The sequence below is a fragment of the Notothenia coriiceps genome, unplaced genomic scaffold (genome assembly GCF_000735185.1).
Source record: "Notothenia coriiceps isolate Sejong01 unplaced genomic scaffold, NC01 NC01_scaffold00035578, whole genome shotgun sequence".
Classification (NCBI taxonomy): domain Eukaryota; kingdom Metazoa; phylum Chordata; class Actinopteri; order Perciformes; family Nototheniidae; genus Notothenia; species Notothenia coriiceps.
This window is the reverse complement of record NW_011368279.1, coordinates 1-10,930: the sequence shown is the minus strand read 5'-3', so window position 1 is coordinate 10,930 and position 10,930 is coordinate 1. Positions and strand designations below refer to the sequence as shown.

Sequence of the window (10,930 nt, the reverse complement as noted above, 5' to 3'; positions counted from 1 at the left end):
TCTCTGGGCCTTTCCGGGTAGCATTCCCACGCCGTCCCCCGAGACACGGCAGCACAGCCGTAATTGGATTACGGCGCTCACCTCGAGGTGCCCTGGGCCCTGTGGACATCAAGCACTCGTCGTACACCCCTCACCCTCGTTATTGGAGGCGCCCAGGGACGTTTTGGCGACTCTTTCTCTTATCCCTCGGCTACGCAACCCCTCCTTAGGGGGCCTTGGGAGCGCCGACGTGTAATTTTGTAGAGCCGTCACCTCGTGAGAATCGGCGATGCCAGAGTTCCGTCGTAGTGGTGCCCGTCGAACACCTTCGGTTGAACGGCGGGTAGTCCGGCCGACATCCCTGGCGGAAGTACCTCGCTACCTGTCAATGTATCCGCAATCCGGAACTCCCACATTCACCATCAGGACACGTCAATGGGGGTTAGTGAGCGGTGCCGCATTACATTGCGGGCCCGAATATAGTCGGAGGCTACAACTTGCTGCTCCCTGCGAGGCGGTTCCAAGCAGGAAAAAGAAAAAAGGTACCACTCCTCCATCTCTTTTGAGTTTCCTAAATTACTGGATCCAGCTACAACTCACCAGTGGAGTGAGGCCGTGTACCTTTGCGAATTTCCCGAAAGCAAACACGCCACTGGAATCGCGCTGCTGTTCGTGCGTGAGTTGGCGGGTATCAAAGTGCAGAAAAAATCGGGGGTGGTCTGCTGAAGCGCCGTGGTCGCGTGACTTCCCGAATTGCGCCCCACTCTGTCCGCGCACTAGCGCGGAGTTTTTGCCAATCGAGGATGTTGACCGCTTGCGACCGGCGCCGATCGACAAAAGCGTAGAACATCAAAAAATCAAATTTCGACGACATGACAATTTGTAGCAAAGAAAGGAATATACGCGTCAGGAGAGTCGACAAGGAGAAGATCCGAAAACATACTGAGCCAAAGAGGACAACTGGAAACCAAGGACAACGGTAACGCACCAAAATAAGAAGTCCGATATATGACTAGCAAAGCAACAACTAATCAGAAGCAAATCAGGCTGCCAAAAAAAGACAAACAACTATCCTCATACACCATGAAAAACACCTACTACCCACGCGGGTTGTCTCGGCGGACCGTGCGCTCCAAACTGGAGGCATTTTCGTCTGAGTCAAGCGCAGGTTAGCCTACGGACCTACCCCCAGCACGGGAAAGTTCGGGAGTATGCCGCGTATACAACCGCGGCCGCTACTTTAGGCCCCACTTCATGGTAGAGGTCCTGGTGCCTGCTGCCCGACACTCACCCCTCCTTTGCCGTTGTCGAGTGAGGCAGGCACGTCCCCACGACGGGCGAACAAGCGGTTCCGAACTCTTTTTTACAGCGTGTCGCTGTCGCTCCCTGCGGCACATGGCGACGGAACGTCAACGTGGTGGCCTCCCTCCTGTTGCAGTCCAGTTGGTCGCAAAAAATTTGCAGTGGTCCTCCGGCACTGGTATTTTCAGACGCCCATATTACTCTAGCGGGGCAACTTCGGCGACAGGAGTTATTTGTTGGTACCAGTCCGTCACTCTACCGTGAACACAGTCGTCTTTTCATAACTTTAGTTACAATTGTTTTTTTTACGTTTATATTATGAATATATATATTTTTATAAAATCTAGAAATCATTAGTAGACGTAAGCAGACATGTACGAAAAACAGAAACAGAGAAGTTTTATCACAGAATGTCACACACGATAACTCGGGGACAAATCTCACACAACAGATGCCTATGGGTGTAAAACCAAACTATGGTCAGTTCTCTCGCGTCACTGCGGCAGGAATTGGCCTTTAATTTGAAGAAGGCCAAGAAGCAAGCGCTTTGTTACGTTAATAAAGGTAACTACAAACCCTTAACGATCTTTATTCCAACACCCTAACTGTTTGTAAATTCTCTCCCTAGGTGCAAATACAAGCCGGCCATTCATAGTTGTACAGTTGGTATTAAAAATATTAGAACTCATATAATTTAGATCAGCGTCTTCGTTTTACTTCAAGACGATATTGCCTTTGTTCGTCATGGTCAACGGTCATGTCGTCGTCGCCCAGCCGTGCCTGAAGTTGTACGGCGGTTGAATTCTAGAAAAGTTGACTGAACGGTTACTTTGACGTGAAACTTGTGAATTTTATAATTGTAAAATTTGATATATGGGGCAGATGACGGAAAACAAAACAAATTGACATCATGTACATTGACACCCTTCTATAAAGCTAATAAATACCTACAAATTGTACATACTTAAAAACCTGGTTATTCCTGCTGAAACTGAAAGCAGCACGAACAGTACAAAATTGTTTCGAAAGTAAAATCGTGTGACTTAAATTATCTTAGTACGACACAGTTAAGGTCAGACTGATTTAGCAAAATGGTTCTACTGTTCTTCTACATCTATCCTCCTCCGCGTGATGTCAGTCCTGTGCATTTTGTCCACGTCGATCTACTTCCACACGAATGCCACACAAGTCCCGATCGTACTCTCTGCTTCCAAATTTAACACAGCCCACTAATAACTATCGTTCTCATGGCAAGGATCTTCAATAAATAAGTGTAATTAGTTAGTTGTTTAGGTAAAATACCACAGTATACTTTATGAAATAACCGTTCGTCAAAATAATAATATCATCGTGAAAAGTGTGTTCCGTTAAGTTATCACGCCGAGCACGTCTCGGTGGACCGGGTGAAGGCTGCTCACCTGGACTTGGACCAGCCGGTGGTGCTGGCTCGACCTCCGCGACGGGGCCGCCCCCGGCCTCGACCCCTGTCACGGAATTGGGGCCTACGGTTCTGGTCCCAACTCTTCCAGCGGCCGCCCCTTCAGAGGTCGACTCCCCAGCTCCCGTTTTTCGGAGTCGGGGTGATCGGCTTGTCGTTCCTCCCCGCCACACAGACTTTGTGTTTAAGTGAATTCTGGGGGGGCTTGTGTGGTGACAGTTACGGGACATAATTCACTGGGTCATACAGTGTGTGTTGCAACCCGGACCCGTTAGTGAGGGTACCGGGTTGAGAGTTCATTCATGCTAGCTGGTTACACAGAGCAACTCATGTACTCACGTTGTCTGGATTAATAATAATAAAGTGTGGAAATCCATTCTGAATGCACCTCTGACTCCCGTTCATCCACAGCTCCTCTCTCCGCTCAGGCAGCCCCCCCCCACTCCAAAGCAGTAAACCTAGGGGAAAAACTGAATCTATTCTAGTAGACCTCAACAATGGAATTATGATCAGTAGAAATGGGACCTTTAAGTAATACAAGATGATATGATGACCTCTGTGCTACGGGTGCTCCGTGCATGCATGCAGTGACATGTAATATCCAAGGATTAGAGACAGTTGGATGTTGCTGTTTTGCACATTGCAATACATTTATTTGTATTATGTTTTTTTTATGATTAGAGACTGTTGGATGCTGCTGTTTTGAGCATTGCAACACATTTATTTTCACTATGTTATTTATGATTATCTTTAGGCTCAGTAAAGATTTGATGTCAGCTGTTTCTGTCTTTTTTCTTTATTTAATACTGAAATAGAGCCTTGCTGTTTTGTTAGGGCTTTTTCTTTAAATATATATATATATATCTCTTTAAAATGTCCTTTTTTAAATGTCTATGCTTAAGTTTTTACATGTGTTGCTATCTGCTTTGTGTAGCGTGGTTCTACAAGCAAGTCAATGCGTTCATTGGGTGGTATCAGAGAGTTACAAGGGTCTGTAAGTGCAATGAAAACAATTGGCCACAGCAAATCATTTATATTAAAAATGTAATTTTTACTTTTGAATACTTCAGTACAAAAGATGTATTGAATCTGTCATTTACGACAGTGTCGGACAACAAATAGATCGAAATAATTCACTACTCCTCAAACGCCGAGAAAAATCACCGGCCTAGTAAACCGAGGCCGAGGTTGCCCTAGAAGTAAACTGTAGTATATGGAAAGATATTAAGTTAGTTTACCATCGGGACAAAACTGATTACTAAATATACACATGTTATNAATTTGTATTCAAATTAATTAATCAATTATTTTGTATATTTTATTGTAATGTATAGACAAGGCTTTTAGTGACAATCATGTATTGCGTTACAATTATATGTAAAAAAATTAATCAAAAAATCTAAATATGATATTTGGCCTCAAATCATCTGAGGCCTGGCGCCCCTCCTGCGATCTTTGGTGCACCCCCAGGTTGGGAACCACTGGTCTATAGGCACTGCATTACTTGGCCTTGTGAGAAGTTTCTTGTGAGAAGTTTGGCTGACATGGTCCCTTAGGTGTTACTATCCATTAACTTAATTTATAATATAGATTATTGTGTTACATGAAATCTGCCTGCTCCTCGTGTGTGTGGGTTAATTGGGGGATTAAAATAACTGGGTGCCAGCCAGTGGGCCATTACATGGAGGGCTCAATCACGTCAAGTACATATGTCAAGACTATTAACAACGTATACACATACTACAAGAATTCCCCCATTTGAAGACACCGACTCAATCAACTCCAAAACGAAATGGAGGAACACGACTTGCTGAGCAAAAAACAACCGTCGGCTACATGCTGGTTGTCGCTGCAGAGGACAGTTAAGGGCATACGTGCCAACTGGGTTGCTCTGGTGTTGGAGTTGGAGGAGGAGGAGGAAGCTGCCAGAGACTGTCCTGTAGCTAAAGGTATTAGAAAAGCGCCTCCAACCGTACATGTTCCCTGCCTTGTATGTGATGGGAACTCTGGCTCTTTTTAGTGAGCCGGTTAATTTGGCTCGGCTCACCAAGAAGAGCCGGCTCTTTCGGCTCCCAAGCGGCTCTTAATTTGACCACATATACCTTTTATAATTCAATCAAATGTAGCCCTGTTTTGACTAATGATTTATATGTGTACACATATATCACTTAAATTATTCAATACATCCTTTGTACTGAAGTATTCAAAAGTAAAAATTACATTTTTAATATAAATGATTTGCTGTGGGCAATTGTTTTCATTGCATTTACAGACCCTTGTAACTCTCTGATACCACCCAATTAACTCACTGACTTGCTTGTAGAACCACGCTACAGAAAACAGATAACACTTATAAAAAGCATAGCGTTTAAAAAAAGGATAAAAAGTGTGTGTGTGTGTGTGTGTGTGTTAGGGCTGTGCAATTAATCGTATATTAATCGCAATTACGATTTTGGCCTGCCACAATTACGAAAACATAATTGAAAAAAAATGATTATTTTGCTTTGCTAGGTTGTGACAGTGCACTACAACATATTTGATCTACCGTAATTTTCGGACTATAAGCTGCGCCTTTTTTCCCATTTTTCGACGCTGCGGCTTATATAACGGTGCGGCTAATCTATGGATTTTTACAGCTAACGGCCACTAGGGGACCTCCTAAATCTATGGATTTTACAGGTTTCAGTCCACCACCTTTAACTCTATGGGCTCTATGGCCGCTCCGCGCCCCCCACCTTTAAGCGGTGGGCTCCAGCAGGAAAAGCTGGAGGCCGGAAAAGAGTGAGACAGGTAGCGCGCAAAAGTAAAAGTGGAACCGAGAGTGGTACGAGAGACAGAACGAGAGCAAGACAGACAGACATTACGAGAGCGAGACNCTGGATAAGCGCATTTTTAAAACATAGTCATTGTCCATGCCGGTTTCAGTACAAAATGGAGGAGACCGATCTGATCGGAGCAACTGTGACAAATAATCCAACTGAAACCGGCATGGACAATGACTATGTTTTAAAAATGCGCTTATCCAGACAAACCCGGTTGAGACACTTAACGCGCAGAAGAAACATTTATATTAAAGAAAAAATTATACATTTCTGTCTTTTTATGCCTATAATAGCTACTAACTTGAATTTGTATTCAAATTAATTAATCAATTATTTTGTATATTTTATTGTAATGTATAGACAAGGCTTTTAGTGACAATCATGTATTGCGTTACAATTATATGTAAAAAATTTTTAAAAAAAAATCTAAATNTCTTATTAGTGATGGGAGTTCCGGCTCTTTTTAGTGAGCCGGATCATTTGGCTCCGCTCCCAAACGGCTCTTCATTTGACCACATATAATTATAAAAGGTATATGTGGTCAAATGAAGAGCCGTTTGGGAGCGGAGCCAAATGATCCGGCTCACTAAAAAGAGCCGGAACTCCCATCACTAATAAGAGCTAGATACAACAGGCTGACAGCATTTACTGTCTATGGTTGACCGGTGGAGGAAGTTTTAAGACAATTTACTCGAATAAAGAACAAAAACAAACACATTTTCATCAATAATTCAAGGTTAGGGGGTGAATAACTGAAATACAAAAGTATTCCTTTAAAAAAAAGTGTATTGATCACTTACAAAAACGAAAAACAGCTTAATTTTAGGGAATCCATCCAGTTATCCATCCTGATTTAGTGCTTTGTGAGTAATCATCAAGCACTAAATCAGTTTCCATAAATGAATAAAGAAATGTTGAAATTTCTTGAACTCTCACCTTCTTTCATATTCTTAACATTTTATAGTAAGATGTCAACAGAATGAATAAAAACAAGTACCGCAACAAGAAGTAGTTTCTTTATTTTGGCAAATGAAAAATTACTGTTTCAGTAATTATTATATGGAACACTTAAATCAATAGTTTTGTCTTTGATTTTAGTGCCCCCATTAGGTCAATTCATGTGATGCAAGGTTATTTTTGAGTTTTAAGCTTTCTCTCAATCCAACATATATTACATACAGTATCAACACAAACACACAGTGGCTCATTTTACACACAAACTCGACATGCCCTGTTCACCCCTGAGCTGAAATAAGGGGAAGTACAGGAATAAAATCCTCCAAATATTGCACAAAATGGCAAAGTTGTTTATAAAATTGGCCAAAGTGAGGATAAGCTATGATTTGAATCTATAAAAAATGTATGTAAAACAAATAATTATTCACCTTTTTTTGTTTTCAAATGAAGCACTTGTATTACATATAGAAAAACCTTGTAAATACACTTCACAGGAGGATGAGAGAGCAAAGACGGACTGCTCTTTGGTATAACAGATGGACGGATGCATGGTGGAAAGCAGCGCAGCCTGTACAGCAAAGGGGTTGAGGTGGGACCAGACGCACAGAAGACAGTAAGTCATAAAATCACAACTGAGCTACATGAGCTCTTTAGTCAACACTGACCTCCTCAGTGGCAGGCCTTTGCCTTTTGTCAAGTCAGTATTACAGTGAAATATCATTTGTATTGGGTGTTTATAGTGCATGAGGCCTCTTCGGGGTTATCTGTTGGCTAGCTTGCTCCTCTTCCTGGAGTGCAGAACGGAAAGACTTGACTTTATCTAAAAACAGGAAGGGAAAATGTCATGTTTCAAAGCATGTGCATCATACAGTATCATCATAACATTAATTCCTGTTAACACTCAACGTTTGTATTAAGAGTTTCTCCTGAATATTCAACCATGCAGAGACATTGATCATGAGTTTGTTTAACTGTGGTTTTATTTATTTTTCTTCTCTGCTCCAGTTGTAAAATATTACAAAATCTCCTGTGTCATGGCTTATTAAACTGTTCTTGGTGCATGAGTGATGAAGTGATCTAAGAAGGTGCAACATGACATTTCTTTCACTCTCTTTATTGTGCTGCTGCAACCTTCAAGTTAATCTGTTATTATATCAGACTTGTGTTTTGTTGAATGTAGCATTGCGCATATTGAGACACAATAAAGACATTGTAAACTTGACGTCAGGTAACATAAAGGGGGCTGAAATAGCTAAGAGGCTTAAATATTGAGGAATGACAGATTATTTTTACCTCTCAGCTCGGTGAGGATGTCGATCTTCTGATCCAGAATTTGTTCAAGTTGAGTTGCAAATGATTCCACGTCATAGTCCACCTCCTCCGTCATTTCTAAAAGCACCTTCTCATCCTCCAGCCAGCGGATCGACTCCTGTAAGGACACGCAGCAGTTTTAACACCTCATGTTGTTTAAATACATTTGAATATGTAGGCTGATAATCGCTGTCACAACCTGACAGTTTGATATTTCAAGGATCTCTAATCTTACTTTGTTTTTATGTGTGTGTTTGATATTTGGGTGGGAGTTTTACTCATTATCAACACATAGAGCTTGTATTTTGTGGGAAATTGGGTCTCTGTAGCACATCTGTGTCTGGCATGATCATGGACAAACTAAATATTTAGGAAATGAGCAGCAATAACTTAATAAAGTTTGAAAAATGTAAATTAGAAAATGTAGTTAAATACTCAAGATTAAAATAAGGATACAAAATAACTTGGAGTGTGATAAATTCATCTGTATTGGTTTTGACATTATTGATTAATTACTTACAGTAACTGTCAAGTTCATTCACATTTTGAACGATGGAATTTTTGCGGACGTTCCATGATTCAAATGAGGCACTCGACATTTCTGAGCTGCCTCCATTGCTAAACGCTTTACTGTACCTGGAACACGGCCCTGTGGTCCTCCAGAACCTGCTCCTCCATCTCCACCAGCTGAGAGACGGCCTCATGGAAAGTGAAGAGCTGCGGGGAAACCTCTTCCACCTACAGAGAGAACAACCAGGAGTGTTTGGACACCATTGATACTGTGAAATAACGGTCTGCAGTTTGTTTATTCAAAAATATGAATTAACTGACATAAATCTATTTAACGTCATTCTTGAAATTCACACACAACCCATGAATGCAATTCTTATGTAAGTTATTGGTGATAAAGTCCACATTACATAACATATCGTCCAGTATTTAGTTTTCAGTCTGATTATAGTTTGGAGACATGAAAACAAGTTCCTTGTCCTTAAACTACATTGGTAAACAAAGCCTACATACAGTACATGATGAATGAGGGAGTATCTGTTCATCTTACGTTCTGTTCACACAGCAGCTTCAGATCATCTCTCTGTGGAGAATTCCCGACTTCCCACTGAGCCTCCAGCACCTCCAGCTGGTTGACACCACATCCTCCCTGACGGATGTCCATCACTGCTTCAGGGTCCATCGAGAGCTCCTTCACACTAAAATAACAAAATGACTGTTGGTACTTCTGCTGAGCTGTCTGATGTAGAAAAAGGGGTTGCTCGTTGCATGCAATAGTCTGAGATGCTGCTGGTGAAAATACTGATCACACGCATGGAAACAAAAACAATACAGACTGACTCCATGCAGGCTCAGGAGAAATCAAGCCTGGAAAAAATAAAAGCAGTAAAATAAACACATTCTTGGGGATGGAGAAAACTTAAAAATGCAGAAATGATCCCAACAAACTTGAGTGATGTAACAACTTGAGCCAACACCATCCTACTGTTGAATCTACTGTGAATATTTCGGAGGCCCCAGTAATGTCTTTGGTAGCCTACATGTAAACTCCCAACATTAAATATCAATTAAAGGACAAATACAAATCCTCTGCTTTGAATAATTTGTGTCTGATATGGTTACATTGAAATCCTTCTACCTCAATGAAACATCCAGAATATATAAATATGCAAACATTGGTTATCAACACTTTGTCGACTGATGTCCATTCTGAGTGTTTTGTGCATTTCCACCTCATACTCATTGTTTCAGTAACATACTGGACCATGATTGGCTCAAAACTAGTACTACTACAAACTCATGCTCTTCTGAACCCATATTAAAGGTGAGCTCATTCTTCCAGATAAGTGCTCGCATTACACAAAATATTGATTATTAGCCAGAAAGCTTAACATATTTCTATATCGCTTATTGACTTGGAGTAACTTTTGAGTGGACAGGAAGAAACAAAAAGTGGTTATGATGGGGTAATGTGGAGAGAAATTATGAAAGACTTAGTAGAAAGTGATCATACTCATAAGTTGGGGAGAGGTCCGAGCGGCTCCCTGAACACCCGCTCTGGTTGAAGGGAATATCTGAAGGACTTATCCCAAACTCTTTTACTCTAGCAGGAGAGAGACAGAAAAACCCAACATGAGCAGACAGTAGAGAATAATGTAATGTTTTGCAATCATTCTCTTTTTTTTGTCCTGTGATCGGATTTACCTATTGGCATATCTCAGCGTGTTCAAGGTGTTTTCACATGACGCCATTCCAGGAGAGATGGTTGCAATCTGGGCAGGGAAATATCAAGAGGGTTAGATCAGTATTTATTAGAAAAAAAGACCAAAATATATAATAATCAATTAGTCCAAGGAGGTACAGTTATATACAAAGCTTAACTTGTTTCTCACCATGCATGTTCTGGAGTTCTCTCCTATGAAGGAGTCCCTCAGCACTTGGGTTAGCTTGCTGGCTCTAAACGGAGTGTGAGGTTTGTTTCTGCCCAGCGCTCGAATACACTCCTGCAGACAGAGACAGGAACATCATCAGTGGCAGAACAATCTCCAAATGTCCAATTATACAGACGCAATTAGACAACACTTTTGATAATCGCTTAACTATATAAAATGTACTTTGGTACATTCCCAAATGTGTGAATTTGCAGCTTTTTTAATATCATATAGTGGTTACATAGGTCTTGACCTTTGACCACCACATTTAAATCAGTTCACCTTAAAGGAGACCTATCATGCTATATTTAAATGATATGGTGTATGACCATACCTATATAAGATATATTTTATTTTTCAAAATACCAAACTCATTTTTTAGCCATGCCTCGTTTCGCTCATTTTCGCTCTATTCCAAGCCTGTCTTTGAAAATTATGAGCAGCAGCTGACCACGCCCCCCTGCAGAAGAGGGGGGCATGAGCCGGCGAGAGTCACGTTACCATGCTTGCTGTGATTACGAGTGTGGAATAAACATGTCATCTCAGAGCAATGCATGTGTTCAAGCATATTATCAATTTGATCCAGAAACTGACCCTGAAGCAGCGGAGGTTTTGGTGGAGGTGCAAACATCTCGGTTGCAGCAGGACGTTTCTGAATGGTTAGTTGACAAGCTGTTGTC

General features: G+C 41.4%; 1 protein-coding gene across 1 annotated transcript; it reads right to left on the bottom strand.

Annotated features, from left to right (window-relative positions):
• Positions 1-6,540: 6,540 nt before the first annotated feature.
• On the bottom strand, positions 6,541-10,334 carry LOC104963062 (kinesin-like protein KIF2A; the record flags this gene model as incomplete). Its single annotated transcript, XM_010791610.1, has 7 exons — positions 6,541-7,318; positions 7,792-7,927; positions 8,446-8,547; positions 8,870-9,017; positions 9,833-9,922; positions 10,024-10,091; positions 10,212-10,334. Coding segments are annotated over 7 exons (753 nt in total), but the record flags the coding sequence as incomplete, so codon positions are not given.
• Positions 10,335-10,930: the final 596 nt, after the last annotated feature.